Here is a 14,522-nt window from a genome sequence, read left to right as displayed (position 1 = left end):
GGGCAAAAAACACACCACACTCCACTCCCATCTCCTCCTCGTATCATTTTCTCCATAATCTCCATGGCATACGGCGAGCAGGAAGAGGAGTTCTCTGGCATAAAAGCTGGTTGGGCGGCCCATCGAGCCCGCCGGATACGAGCCAGCCAATGCTCTGCTCCACCACCCTCGACAATCCAGGCCGCTGCAGGCCAGCTCGCGGATGCAGAAGCTCTAAGCCGGCGCGTCATTCAGCAACTCGCCGCTCCAAGCCAGCTCGCCGGGGAGCATTGCGGCACGGGCATCGTGGCTGCCATGGACGATGTCGTGTCGTACCGCTCCTCCCGTGCCTGGGATCGCACCATCCGCTGTCAACGTACACATAACCACGCCCTACCGGCGAAGAAAGAAGCCGGCTTCGCGGAGATAGACGAAATGGTGGCCAGCACGTCCGTGCCGCCGCCATCATCGAGTAGAAGTAGAACACAGGAGGCCGCCGCTGCCTAGGTCCCATGAAAGCTACCACGGAGGCGACGTCGGCGTACACAGTCGGTGTCTTACTCGGTCATAGGCCATCATCGTCCCCTTCCCCTCTGGCTAAAGCACATCGTGGGGGTTCCACTCTGATGAGCAGCGCTGCCAAACATGGGGAAGTGGGCCACCCTTTGCGCTGAAACATATACCTTTGGGGCTCACGGTAGTCCAACGAGCGGGCTGCTGAACATGGAGAAGAAAATGGAGATCCGTCGCAGCCGGCTGTAGGTTAGTCAAGGGTATCTGTGTCGTGCGCAGGGATATCCGCCGGCGTCGGCCGTAGAATAGTCTTAACTTAGTCTGATATAGGTTTTTAGTTGAAAAAATGTCCAAAATATAATACATGCATGAATTTCGTCCGTTTGGTTCAAAAAATTGTCGAAATGTATGCGGGCAGCATTGGATGGCCGCCTCCAGCATCCGTTCCGCGGAGGATGCAGGAGGCAATTTACGGGTCAACGTTGAAGATGCCTAAGTAATTTAAAGTGGAATGATTTAGAAGGTAAGTAAATTAATGTGATTGATTATTATATACTAGTATAATGCCCGTGCGTTGCCACGGACTTTTGAAATATTTTGCTGAAGTTATATAAACATAACGCAAGTTAAATTTCACGTGTCGAGAAAAGATAGCATGGGCGTAATTGGGTAATAATTGAAGTCTACTTTACTTGCAATGTAAATTGATTAAAAAAACAATTTGATGATGTATGCATATAGAGCGATTATCTAACTAAAAATATGTTACAAATTAAAATTTACTTGATGCACTTAAGAAATTCTCTCACAATCAGAAATGTTGTCTATCCAGTTTTTTTTAGCTTACCGCCTAGCCTTATTCTGACCTCAGTCACTCTCTCACCACAACCAGCCCTCTCACTCTTTCAACCCACGCACCCCTCACTCTATGTGTTCCTGTGCCGACAAGGCTGAAAATATGTAGACGTTGAAAATGACCGTCATGAACTACATTATTCCTTATCTCTTCACCCAAATAGATCTTTATAACATAGTTCCAGCAATTTCTTCTATTTTCCGTGATTGTTCGGGATGGATGGTGCAAACGAAATGCTCTAACATGATGTGTCGGCTATCCCTCTAAACACCACCACCATCTCCGCCACCTGAGATATCCTGTACCCCGCCTTAAAATCCGTTAATCCCCTGCCCCTTCTCATCCAACGATGACCTGCCTCTAATTCTTCATCTTCCTCCCGTAGCCGCAGATTTTTTTTATTTGACCACTTTATCGACCCGCCCGCCTCTCCCTGCCTAAGCACCTACCACCGTCACCCTACAGCCAGCGAGTGTTGCCACACGTCGCCACTTGCTCAAGTCACCACCTCCATCAACGCTGACGCCAGTCGTTCCTCTAAAACCTACCACCATTTTGGTGCCCACGACCTCCCGCACCCCGCACTCGAGACCGCTAACCCCTTGCCTCTCCTCCGCCGCCAACACCCGCTGCTGCTACTACTCTTCTTCCTCCCTCTGCATACCTTTTTCTTCGTCCAGTCTATTCACCCGCCCACCTCTACCTACGAAACCGCTTGCCTCCACCATCAACAGTCAGCAAATGTTGTCACGCACTACCTCCCTCTACCCGAGTTGCCGCCCAACCCTCTAAATAGTGCCACAATCTCTAGCGCTCACGAGTTTCCGCACCACAATAATCAATGGTTGGCCATATATGAAGAAAAAAGAAGGATCAAGATGGTTCTCTGAAGAAGTCATACCATCTCTTGTCACACATCATGTTCATAGATCCTAGGCATACTCTCTTCTCTCAATTTCGTTATCATCTTTTTGGACTACAAAATCTAAAACTCATGTTCTGAATAATCAGTAGAATAAATTAATTTCAAGACATGTCATGGATGAATTATTTGGGTGCCATACTTAAAAATAATAGATTGCCCGTGCGTTGCCACGGGCCAATAAATGAATTTGTAAACAATGCTCATTTTACTCCCTACGAACAAACTCATTGCACGTAATGTTCAACCACAACACAAACACAAGTATCTTCTATGTATTTCAACAAACACCATGCACCCCTCTAGCCTCTCTTCTCCATTGAACATGCCGTTCATCGCCTTCTTTGTCCATACATAAATCATCATCTCATTGCCCCTTGACTCTTCATGTGGCTTCTATGCCTTTGTTTTGTTGTCTCATTCTACTACATACGCCATGCAATTTTTTTAACAGAAGGAGCGCCCGAGGGCGCTATTCATTGATCTTTCATACACATCTTACATCAAGGATACGAAATCCATAGATTACAAAGTTGCTCAAAGCGAGCAACACTGGACACTGGATACTCCTATCAGTTGAGCTAATACAGTATGTGGTAGGGGATACAGTACAGTATGAGCTAATATAGTATGTGGTAGCTAATACAAAGCTTTTTCAGTGAGTCCTTTGCACAGTTATGAGCAACACCATTCAAATCTCTTTTGATGTGATATATCTTTAACATAAGAGACTTGGAAACAATGAAGTATTCTGCTATCTGTGAATGGATTTCACAATGTCCCGGGTTTGAAATTCGCCAGCATTTGCAGCTCTTGCAAGTACCTGATTATCTGTCAGAAGGGTGGACCGATAAAACCTATAACTTTGGACTCTACCTGAAGCCCTTTCATTATAGCTTGAGCAGCTTGATGCACCTGAGTTGGATGTCCCTATTTTCTTCCAAAATGTTTGTCATTTCCCGCCTTCTATATACACCAGAAAAAGTCATTAGATTGCATATGGAAGCATAGTGGTGTCCTGAACTTAAGATTGCTTGAATAATATTAGGAATTGATCTGTAATGTTGCACAAAGTAATCAGACCTAAGAAACCATGGTTCTAAGAACTAAGCAGCTTTAGCAAATGGGCATGAGAAAAATAAATGAATGTCATCTTCCTCCGCCTCACACATGGAGCAGTATTTGGAGATGTGTCTGGCATACATACCAGCCCGCATGCCTGTTGGAACTGCTCTCTCAAGAAGCCTCCAAGCAAACGTCTGAATTCTCGGAGCAATGCTATTGTCTTTCCAAACCTAGCAAAAAAGTGTTTTTCCAAGAGTAAACACCTGCCTTCGTTGAGGAGCTCATTCTTGATGAAGAACCTGTACACATAGCTTGTATGCACTCTTAGTAGTGCACTTACCTGTTGGGGTGTGTTTCCAACACATGATATCTTTACCCTCCGTTTGAATTATGGGGGTTTGGATAATAATGCTTGCTGCCTCAGCATCAAACAGAGAGTAAATAAGATTTTCATTCCAAGCTTTATTGTTAGGTTTCCATAGATCTTTAAGATTGGAAGGATAAATGTAAGGCTGATGCTGAATTATGAGATGATCATAAATAGAGCTCCAAATAGGACACCATGGGGAACTCCATATCGACAACTGATGAGATATAAGGCACCTCACCTTAGTACGAATAATAAGAAAAGGAGGCATATGGACATGGAAACATTCTTTCCACCACATGTTCATTCACAAACTGACTATGAACAATGCCATGTTTGCCTCTGGGCTCAGTTGCCATCTCCGCCTTAGATGAGGCCCCATCACTTTACCTCATTAAGAGTTCTTTTCCTACATACCTCAAATACATACAACAGCCACACGTCAAGGTTGCATCATTGTCATTCCATCTCTTCTTCCATGAGCCCTTCCACTTCAGCTCTTTTGTTATTGTGACAACAGTCTGCTCCATCGTCACCCTGCTCCAAATCTGCCAATCTTTCCATCCGGCTCCAAATACGCCCATTTTTCGCCAAATCTGTCAATTTGTCCTACAAAGTTTGTACTTTCAGCCTGAGAATTTTCATTGTTCGGAATGAGGAGGGTTTTCAGAGTTCACTCCTCTCAAAGAGAGCACAACACATATCAATACAGATTTGTGATGAACAAGGCTCAGTGTTAGTTATAGCAATAAATACCAACACATGGTAAGTTATTCAATGGAGTATCTAAGTTGCTGTGTTTGGCAAAAAAAGGTCCAACGTGACTATGTTAAAGCGAATCCCTAAATTAACAAATGCAAGAGGAAAATATAACTACTACGAGTGCATGGGGTGTGCACATGTTCCTAGATAATCAATTTGACCAATATATTATATGCCAACAAAGCTATGTGCTTAGAAAATTTATTTGAATTCAAATTTATTCGAAGCCTCATTCACCAATCTCAACGGCATTATATTGATTTTAAAAATAGATGGTTCTGCAACATACCTTTACAAAATAGTCATAAGTAGATTTTAAAAATAGTGACAATCCGACATGGTACAAGGCCAAACAAGATACTCCTGGTAGCCGACCACCGCGACGACCTTCTTTCGCTTCACATTGAGGAAACGTGGCACACATGTTTGCAGTTAGAACATAAGATCAAACTTCAATTAACAAAACATCAAAATAATGATTTCCTATCAACCCCAAATTATCTCACACATATGTATATCCGTCCACACACATAGCTAATATCACTGATATAATCCATTTATAAATGCAGCTCATAAAGCATAAATGCTATAGATAAAAGAATGTAGGGTCCCAAAAATAGTAATATAGGAACAAAGCCCTATCTCTTGTCAGGAACATTATTCCATAGAGATCATTTTTGGCTTGTGTGCATGTCTACATCAGAACAAGTAAAATATGGATGGAGAAATATCCAAGTCTCTCTCTCACCAAACATGTTATACGTACAAATACACACCTTACTACTATTTCTATCAAAACAAGCAAACTCCCTAGTACAACAATTTTTTGGTGAATCATGGGAATCCTTCTCTGGACCAATAAGTCTACTGCCTAAACATATCGGGTGCTACAAATCTGATTAACAAAATAAGTAGATACAGTTGCTTACTCAAGCTCCGAAAAATTCTCCTGAAGAAAATATGTCAAAACTATTCATTCGAAATTCCCAATATAGAGCACATAATGCCAGTATTTAATTGAACAATTGTTTACTCGCTGACAATGATCTGTCTGAAAAGGTACAAGTTTGTCAGAACAGAAAATGACTTGGAAGATCAGGAGTTAACAGAAGGCTCATTTCTAAATGGGGGTGATGAAAAAAAAATAGACATATGAAAAATGATTTCACAACATATAGTCATGTAATAACAATTATGAAGGTGTTATATGCAGACATCTCCTTGTTGAAAAAATTTAGTTTACAATAGTTATAATGGACCACCATGTAAACAATAAGTTATGTATAAGTCTTAATAACATGGAAAAGAAACATCACATGATGCCAGCTAGTTGCCAACTTGAATAGCTAGCAAATTGCTTGAAGCAAAATGTATATTTACAAATTTAACGGAAAAGTACTACAAAGATGCGTTCCTGGCTATCAGTTTCAACTAACTAAAACAGAGTGCAACAATTGCCATACCATGTTCAAATTAAATGGTTAACACACACCAATTCATCCGTTGATTACGTCAATCTGTTCCTGGCTACTGCGGTACCACTTATGGGGATCTAACAGGGTCATTTCCATTCTTATCCTGATTTACTTGTAACAAAGACACCTAGTTTCGTTCGCAGAGAAACAAATAGCACTTAAGTACTTCATTCTTCTACATGGCAGTAAAACTATATGCACCAACCAACATTCCGATAAAAATGGCTTTCAGCCGAGACAGCGCAGAAAAGCCTAAACATGACACATAGCTGACCAAAATGTGCACAGTTACGCATAAATACAAATCAAGCCCAATCTAAGGATGGGCATGGCCAACGGATGAGAGAAAAAACAACAAGTTCTAGTGGTTCAGGAATGAATCATGTGTAACATCTCTATCTCTCTCTCCACCCACCTCTAGTCTTGTTTATTTCCACCTTATTGAAAGTTGCATAATACACCTTTGCTTCTTTTCTGTCTTGTGAACTAAGTTCTCTAGAATAGTATGGTTTTTTTTATCAAGAGGGAAATAATTTAATTATGAAAAGCAAAAACTTATGTAGCATCAGTTCTAGTTGATTTTAGCAATTCCTTTTACATCTGGAATAATTCATTGTTATCAATCTAAAACACAAAGCAGATATTACCTTTGCTGCATCAGACCCCAAATATATGAGAAATAATCGGGTGTAGAAGTTCCTGACAATGATATTATAATTTTCATATCTAAACAAAATTATTATTGTACGTGTGTCGGATACACAGTTAAATCTAAAAAAATCCAAATAACAAATGGACAATTCAAAAGACAAGTGTGGGAAACAAATGGTAGAATATAAAAATTGAGCAGAATATTTCGTCTAATGTTGAACAAAAAATCCCACAGTCTGAGATACCTTACAAAAGGAAAGGAGCAATATAGCAAGTTAACAACATAACTACGACATGTTGGTACATTTCCATCTACTACAGTTACTAAGCAATTGCAAGTCCACTGTGAACTTATACAGCGTAGCACTAATTAGCCGGGCCAGCACGTATATTAAATCAGTAAAAGGGAAACAAAGCCTGACGTACTGCTTGCGCCATCCACACAGCGTAGCACTAATCAGCCGAACCAGCAGGTATATTAAATCAGTACAAAGGAAACAAAGCCTGATGTACTGCTTGCCATCCACACAATTCAGATTTAACAAAGTTTCAAAGGTGTGGTATACAAGGCACACTTCCGACCACAGGTCAATCCACTGAAATACAACTCATGACAAAAATAATCAAGGGCCAAGTTCATTGTGATTCTACCTTGTGCAGACGTAGACAGAGCTTTGTGCATTTGTAAGTACTCAGTATTACTACAGATCCTGCTTGCACTCAGCCAATGTAGTTGAACTTGCGAGTGGGTGGAGACGTTGCCTGAACCTACAAAGATTACACGTGCATGTTACTTAATCTGTATCATTGACGCTTGTGGATCCTCCAGTACCAGCAGCACATGAAGAGTGCGGGCCTCCAAGGGGAAGAGATACGTACCGTAGCTTGAGTGTGTCCTCCCACTGTGGAACCGTGGAAGTAATCCACCGAGCGCAAGAACCTGTCGATGAAGGAGTGACCAGTTGACCACGTCGTTGTGCCAAGAGGACACCTCCTGTTGCTTGCACTCATAATGGAGGAGACACTCGATGGTAAGGGGTTCGGCGGCGTCAAATGGTTGTCGTCGACGTAGCGATGAGATCAGCGGCGGCGAACGGATCCGCTGGGGCATAGTACGTTTTGCAGTTGCTCAACATACGCGATGCACCAGATATTCAACATTAAACATGGTCTTGTTCCAAAAAAGAAAACTTCTGTTTAAGTATACAATCAAGTGTGCCTATGTAATCGACACAAATAAATGGCAATGTTTTTAGGAATTGCAAGGTGGCCCAGGACCAGAAAAGTCCCTAAATCGTCTAAATAATAAATATATGGCTAAGTGGTTAATACCTTTCCTTTTTAAAAAATATGACAATCTCCAGCAGGGCAATCACTAAAGTTTGGCAGCAAAGAAAGATTTTAGAATCCTACAGTCAGCCCCTCTTTTCCTCTCTGTGAGCAGACAGTGTAAGTTCGATACTTTGGAGATATTCACTCAACAAAAGAAACTATAAAATGAGATAATCTACAACATATTGAGGCAACAACAAATATTCCTGAACTCAATAGTCTAGAAAATATGGTTGAATGATGATGCCAAGAAGACAACAACAGATGCAGAAGAATTCTCACCAACAAGTAATTCATAAAATTGACCAGTAGTTAATATAGATAAGGTCGGGAGATGAACATCTATAAAAGATCAACAGCGAATTGTAGAAATATAGAGATAGCTTCACAATCACAGTGTGTTGAAGAAATATAAACAACATGCATGTTTACATGCTAGTGGCTATCCAATCAACTATCTTCTGTGTGCGCATGTGTTGCTAGTCAATCAGTCAATACACTTATTCGAGCTATGCTGCTACCCAAGTTTGATCTCTCTCAAGGGAAGCCAGCTTTGCTGTGTTTGCAATTTGCCGTCGGCCAAAGACACGTGACAGCTGAAATACTGGTTTCAGAAATATACATATGCTAGTGGTTTATATATCTCGATCAAAGATCATCTGAGTGTTTGAAAATTTAACATGACCCTTATGTAAGAGGGACACATGATCCACCTATTACTTCATACTCCCTCCGTTCCAAATTACTCGTCGTGGTTTTAGTTCAAATTTGAATTAAAACTACGACGAGTAATTTAAAACATAGGGAGTACATGATACATGTTAGATCTCTTCATAACAAGTAGGCATTTCAGGTACGAAAGCGCTCTGCACATGATTGGCTCCAGGATGATTTCGCTCGACGGGATTAGGAGCCACACAGATTTAAAAAAACCCAGTTAATCCTATAGTCTACCTGACTTGTCATCTGTGGATCGTGCGTCGATACTCGTGTGCATAGCAGTGCTCTTTCAGGTAAGACGAACATGTTTTAGAACATCCTGTGTGGAAACTAAAATAAACAAATAAATAAAGAGCATTAATTGTCTAACAGTCCTTATCACTGTTATGACTATAATAAGGATTTTTTTCCAATTCACACACGAAAATACATCGATCCGGGGATTCTCAATGTCGATTGTTTACCATGGTTTTAATTAACCTGCCATCAAACCCACTGCATATATTTGTGTCAGATAACAATATGCTAATGAACATTTATTCTCCACTTGATTTAAACAATCATTCATTCTTCATTAAAATTGCAATATGCACCTTTTTTACAATCAATACCATATATATTATAGTAGCAAATAGTACATGGTATAGATACATGAGCTGAATAAATCTAGACGTGATCACCAGGGCAAAGAATTTGTCAAGAAAAGAAGAGACGCACAATCTACCAAAAATTCTATAACGTCAGAGCAATATGCACTACACACACGGGTATAATACAATGACAACGCAGGAGAGGACAGAGATTGACGTACTTGTGATGGTGTCCTCGATGGAGCAAAGGGATTCTTGAATTCTGGGATGTTGGCTTTCCACGCATCCATGTACATCTGCTACGCCTCATGCAGGCGCCACTGCATTCCCTTGGAGAGCCCCACCGCGGCCAACCAGAGAGGAGGCACGGCCGGGACAAGGCCCTGCAGCCGGGAGGACGCCGACCAGCCAGGGGCAGGGGGGTAGCCAGGCGAGATGGAGCGCAGGGGAGGGCGGGGGAGAGGGAGGGGGACGCGCCGCGCCAGGGCAGCACCGGTGACGACGGCGGGGAGGGACTGCGGAGGCGGCGCCAGATCTGACGCCGGACGGACGCCGCCGGGACGGCCACCATGGGGCGCGGGGGGGGGGGGGGGGGGGGAGCCACCGGATCCGCTACCAGGAGAAGCGCCGCTGGCCGCCAGGCCGCCGGGAGGGGCGCCGACGAACCATCAGGAGGCGGCCGCCAGCCGTGGGGCCCCGCCCGAGGGGATCAACGCCAAGGAGGGAGACCCCGCCGCCGCCGCCACGGCGCGGGCTTCGCCCGGTGGTGGCCTCCGGCGGCGGCGAGGGGGGTAGCTGGAGGAGAAGAGCCGGCGGCGGTGCGGTTGGAGGCTGCCGCCCGTGTCGCCTGGGGTAGGCGACGCGGGGGCCGAGGGGGATGAGGATCAGCTGGCTGTTCTTTTGCTATGTGCGGGGAAGGGACGAGAAAACCGACGAAAAAAACCAACGAAAAAAACCGGACGAAAATGGTGGGACGAAAATGGTGAGACGAAAAATAAACCCGGAACGCGGACTACCAACTGAGACATTAGGAGTAGAGATAGAGGAGGTTGGATAAAGAGACGGCGGAAGAAAAGTAAAATATGAAACGTTACATTCTTTTTAAGTAGTATACGTAGAGAAGATATGTTTTATTTCTCTTTTCTTTCCTTAGTATTTTGATATTTTTCCATTTTTTTATTTTTTGGCAAGTGACTATAGGGCTATTGACTTACAAGTAACTATGTCTTTTTTTAACACAGTATACATGCATACGCTCATACACTTATCCATATGAACGCACATACGCATATCCTAATCCTATGAGCACCTCTGAGAGACTGAGTTGACACATCATCATGAAATTGACGAAATCGCCATAGGCGCCATCGTAGTCGGCGGGAACATCTCCTTTCACTGAATGCACATCGTCGGAAAGCCTAAAATAAATTCAGAAAAATACGAACACCAATATCAAGTCTAAAACTTGAACTCTCGTGGGCTAGAGATACCACTGTTGTTCTAACCATCCAACCACAGGTTAGTTCACGAAATAACTACTCCCTCCGTAAACTAATATAAGAGTGTTTAGATTACTACTCTAGTGATCTAAACGCTCTTATATTAGTTTACAGAGGGAGTATTTCTTTGCTATAGGTGGTAGTCATTGGATAAAGACAATCAAAATTATCATCTATTTATACTTCTGATGAATTTTCATAAGAGATCTCAGTGTCTTCTTCATAAAAATTAAAAAATTATCATCCATTTGTATTTGCACACAGTCATCTGATGAAGACTTTACCACCCTCATCTATTTGTGCTTGTACGAATTCTAATGTTCGAATCGAACAAGTTTTATTGATGACTTATTAAGATCCAAGAAAATAAATAATAAACCATCCAACCAAGAATTGCAATGATATGATCAAAATATATCTCTTTCCTCCTCCACAAGAAAAGCTCTTCTCCTCTCGCCAGGCGCCGCCGCCGGTCCGCCCCATCTCCGATGGCCTCTAGGCCATGGAGGCGCGGAGGATCTCGGCCCCCCGCCGGTGGGAGGGACCTGTTCTCGTTCTTGTTTAGATTCAGCGTCTTGGTTGGGGCTGTGTCGCGACGACGATGTCTCTTAGTAGAAATAATGTCTCTCACATTCTATCCCCGTCCTGATGGTTCGTCTAGCATCATTGGAGGGCATGTGGAGGTTTGTCTCTGTCGGGTCTCGCGGGGTTCGGTCGGTGCTGGTCTTCGGTGGATCTGTTTGGATCTGGTTTTCGTTCATCTTTGTTTGGGTGTTTACATATTTGATCTTTCTAATCTACGACTTTCTTATCGGCGTTGGTTGCTACTCTGATGCGCTGGTCCTATGAGGCCTTAGCACGACGACTTTCCGACTATCTACTACAACAAGGTTTACCCGGCTCCGGTGAGGGAGGGGCGATGACAGTGGCGCGCCTTCGGCTCGCTCCAGTGTTTGTAGTCGTCGCTAGGTGGTCCACGGACATGGTTGTAATTTTCATTACCTCTATTGTTCTTGTACTGCCATGATTGCCATGATTGAAGATGAATAGATTGAAAATTTCTCGTAAAAAAAAGGAATTACAATGATATTGCTTGAAGACATATTCTCTGCGGTATCGATCGTTGAAAGACGAAATATTAGAAAAAAAAACTGCAACTCAATGGGAGCAGCAGCGCCACTTGTTCACCCGCATGAAATTAAATATCAAAAAGACGGGAAGCCAAGATGAATGGACTCTGGCCGGGTATGAACCAAGTACAGACCGTTGAATCACAAGATCTTCACTATAGTTACGAGGAAAGATTTGAATTGCACCAAGAAGCGAGCCAATAAAAATAGCATGCCACATACTCCCTCCGTCCCAAAATTCTTATCTTAGATTTGTCTAAATACGGATGTATCAAGTCACATTTTAGCATTAGATACATCCGTATCTAGACAAATCTAAGACAAGAATTTTAGGACGGAAGGAGTAATATAAACTCAATCATAACTGAATAGTCAAATATGTGAGGACACAAATAGATACTTTGTGGCACCGACGCTGATCCCATAGAGTCTTAGCACAACGATTTTTCGATTGTCTAGTACAATAAGTTTTGCCTGGCTCCAGAAATGGAGGGGTGATGACGGCGGCGCGCCTTCGGCTTACTTCGCTAGGTGGTCTATGGATCTGGATACAATTTTTATTATTTCTGATATTCGTTGTACTATCATGATTGATAGTGAATGGATTGAAAATTTTCTCAAAAAAAATTGTGGTACAAGAAAAAAAACAGAACTTCCCATAAAAAGAATAAAATAACTTTATTATTCACAAGGCGCCGACGAAGAAGAGAAAACTTCTGAAGGTCCGACGTCCGCTCGCCTGGACCAAAAGTATCTCCGACGAAAGCCGTTCTTCGAAGTTTGTGGAAGCCCAAGTTCAATTTTTTTTTGTGGAATCCCGATTGCACATCTCTTAAACATTTGGTGTTTTATGTTGCTGCAAGTTCGGCCCATACTTACAGTTAAATGTGCCTCTGTTATGATTGCAGAGTATGTTTGCAAAAGAAAATTTATACACGCCTCAAAAAATAAAATTGTACAGAGTAATAACCCAAATCTCATTCTCACAACCATATACCTCGAGCGCACAGACACACGCATGACACAGGATGACAGGATCAATTATTTCATGTTCAGAATGACACAGCCTCCAAGGGCTGCCACGAAGACGATGGGCAGAAGGCCCAGCCACAGGATCGTCTTTCCGGCCGCACGACGTCCGACCAGGTCGACTGACACCCAGAAGCCGGCCGACGCCTCGAGGAGCCCGAAGATGAACACGGCGACGAGGATGCCGTAGTACAAGACGAATGGTGCTTTGCCATGGTGGAGAAACAAACCTCCGGGCGCCTTGAAGATGATGAAGCAGAGTGCCACGGCGGCTTGGACGACGCCGCACGAGATAAGAGCACCGGGAAGCTTCTCCGCGTCGCGGCATGCGTCGGAGATCAAGGTGCCGACTTCCGTGACGGTGGCCACGGAGTCCATTGTGCGTCTCGTGCGTGTGGAGAAATGGGTTTGCTTCGAGGTTTAGAGCTCTGAGACGGCGAAGATATATAAAGGCGGCGTGAGAATAAAACAGTTTAGTCCCCTCCCGAAACCAGACCGGAACCGAACCAAAACACAGGGTTTCCCGAGACGATTACACTCTGAGCTTGCCCTGTCGTGATCATCCTCCGTAAGCACATGCACTGGCCGGTGACAACAGCGAAGTGCAGCCTCGTTCCTTTTTGGATTCTTCTTTCGGATCTGCTAGTACTCGATCGTCTTGGAAGTTATTTCTCAGAGCTGCCGCCTATCATTTCTCAGAATGGACACATCGCTACTCCCTAAATCTAAGTCTGCTCAAATACTCTAAAAAAATGTACTCTGACCAAAGCAACTACAGCGACATGGCCGGGCCAGAGGCCGGAAACCGAAACCGAAACCAAACCAGACCGAAGCCGACCAATGCCATTTCGGTTTACGCCCAAGATGATTGGCAGAAAGAGTGCCACCTGAGCTACGATAGTCAGAACTCGAAAGCATCGTCACACTCACACACGCATGTTGGAGTATAATAATTTCCACACAGAGCGGGCGAGTAGGATTTTGTCTTAGGAGTGGTGTCATGCTGTGGGTCCGCCGGATCGAGCCTAGCCTGGTGCAAAAACTCAGTACTCCCTGTCGTCATCATCCCTCGTAAGCATAAGCACTCCTTTGGCAGACAAATAACAGAGCAACAACAACAAACTGCAGTCAAGTTCTTCAGATTTTTCCGTTGGATTCACTATTTTTCGGTTGCTTGATTTCTCGGTTGTTGCCAAGTCTACCGTTATAATTAAAAGTATAAGGTGGTGCAGCCTCATCTTCAAATGTGTATAGTTGCATATCGTCAAATCTATATTTGTACTTTTTTTCATTCATTCTTTTAGATTTATTCCACTTTACCCCATCTTTATGTATTTCAAACATGGATTACCTCATTTAAGCAAAGTTCATCCATTTTACCCCATTTACCAAACACGTGCCATGTTTTACACTCATTATAACTTTGATCGCGAAACCGGAACTGGTCCTGAAACACATTCTTTTCTCGGCGTGGCTGTCTAAAAACTCAGCTCTCCCGGTCGTCATCATCCTTCGTAAGCACTAAGCACATGCACCCATTGGCGAAAGAAAAACACTGCAACAACAACAGCGATAAACTGCAATCAAGTTCCTTAGATTTCCTTTTTGGCTTTACTATTTTTCAGTTGGTTG

General features: G+C 43.3%; 1 protein-coding gene across 4 annotated transcripts; it reads right to left on the bottom strand.

The window, feature by feature from the left end:
- Positions 1–2,712: 2,712 nt before the first annotated feature.
- On the bottom strand, positions 2,713–9,276 carry LOC123054621 (uncharacterized). Of its 4 annotated transcripts, XM_044478426.1 has the most exons (6): positions 8,877–9,276; positions 7,470–7,692; positions 7,242–7,358; positions 6,587–6,638; positions 4,754–5,515; positions 3,924–4,311 (listed from the first exon to the last, which is right to left on the bottom strand). In XM_044478426.1, exons 1-5 carry the CDS (start codon positions 8,946–8,948, stop codon positions 5,494–5,496), a joined length of 486 nt encoding a protein of 161 aa, XP_044334361.1. In that variant the 5' UTR covers positions 8,949–9,276; the 3' UTR covers positions 3,924–4,311; positions 4,754–5,493. The 4 variants fall into 4 exon arrangements, 1 of the variants encoding a protein (XP_044334361.1); XR_006426279.1 differs by lacking the exons at positions 7,242–7,358; positions 7,470–7,692; positions 8,877–9,276 and adding exons at positions 2,713–3,236; positions 3,478–3,565 and having other exon boundaries at positions 3,676–4,311; positions 6,587–7,229; XR_006426278.1 differs by lacking the exons at positions 6,587–6,638; positions 7,242–7,358; positions 7,470–7,692; positions 8,877–9,276 and adding exons at positions 2,713–3,236; positions 3,478–3,565 and having other exon boundaries at positions 3,676–4,311; positions 4,754–4,860; positions 5,394–6,563.
- Positions 9,277–14,522: the final 5,246 nt, after the last annotated feature.

This window comes from Triticum aestivum, chromosome 2D (genome assembly GCF_018294505.1).
Source record: "Triticum aestivum cultivar Chinese Spring chromosome 2D, IWGSC CS RefSeq v2.1, whole genome shotgun sequence".
NCBI lineage: Eukaryota > Viridiplantae > Streptophyta > Magnoliopsida > Poales > Poaceae > Triticum > Triticum aestivum.
This window is presented reverse-complemented; position numbering and strand designations above follow the sequence as displayed.

What these genes read in the sequence shown, in the direction of transcription:
- LOC123054621 (XM_044478426.1), bottom strand. Translation starts at nt 8,948, where the DNA reads ATGTTCGTCTTACCTGAAAGAGCACTGCTATGCACACGAGTATCGACG. An exon ending in GAGGACACACTCAAGCTACG is followed by an intron (nt 7,359 to 7,469) that starts GTACGTATCTCT and finishes TAATCTTTGTAG; the next exon opens with GTTCAGGCAACGTCTCCACC. An exon ending in TGGGGTCTGATGCAGCAAAG is followed by an intron (nt 5,516 to 6,586) that starts GTAATATCTGCT and finishes GTACCTTTTCAG; the next exon opens with ACAGATCATTGTCAGCGAGT.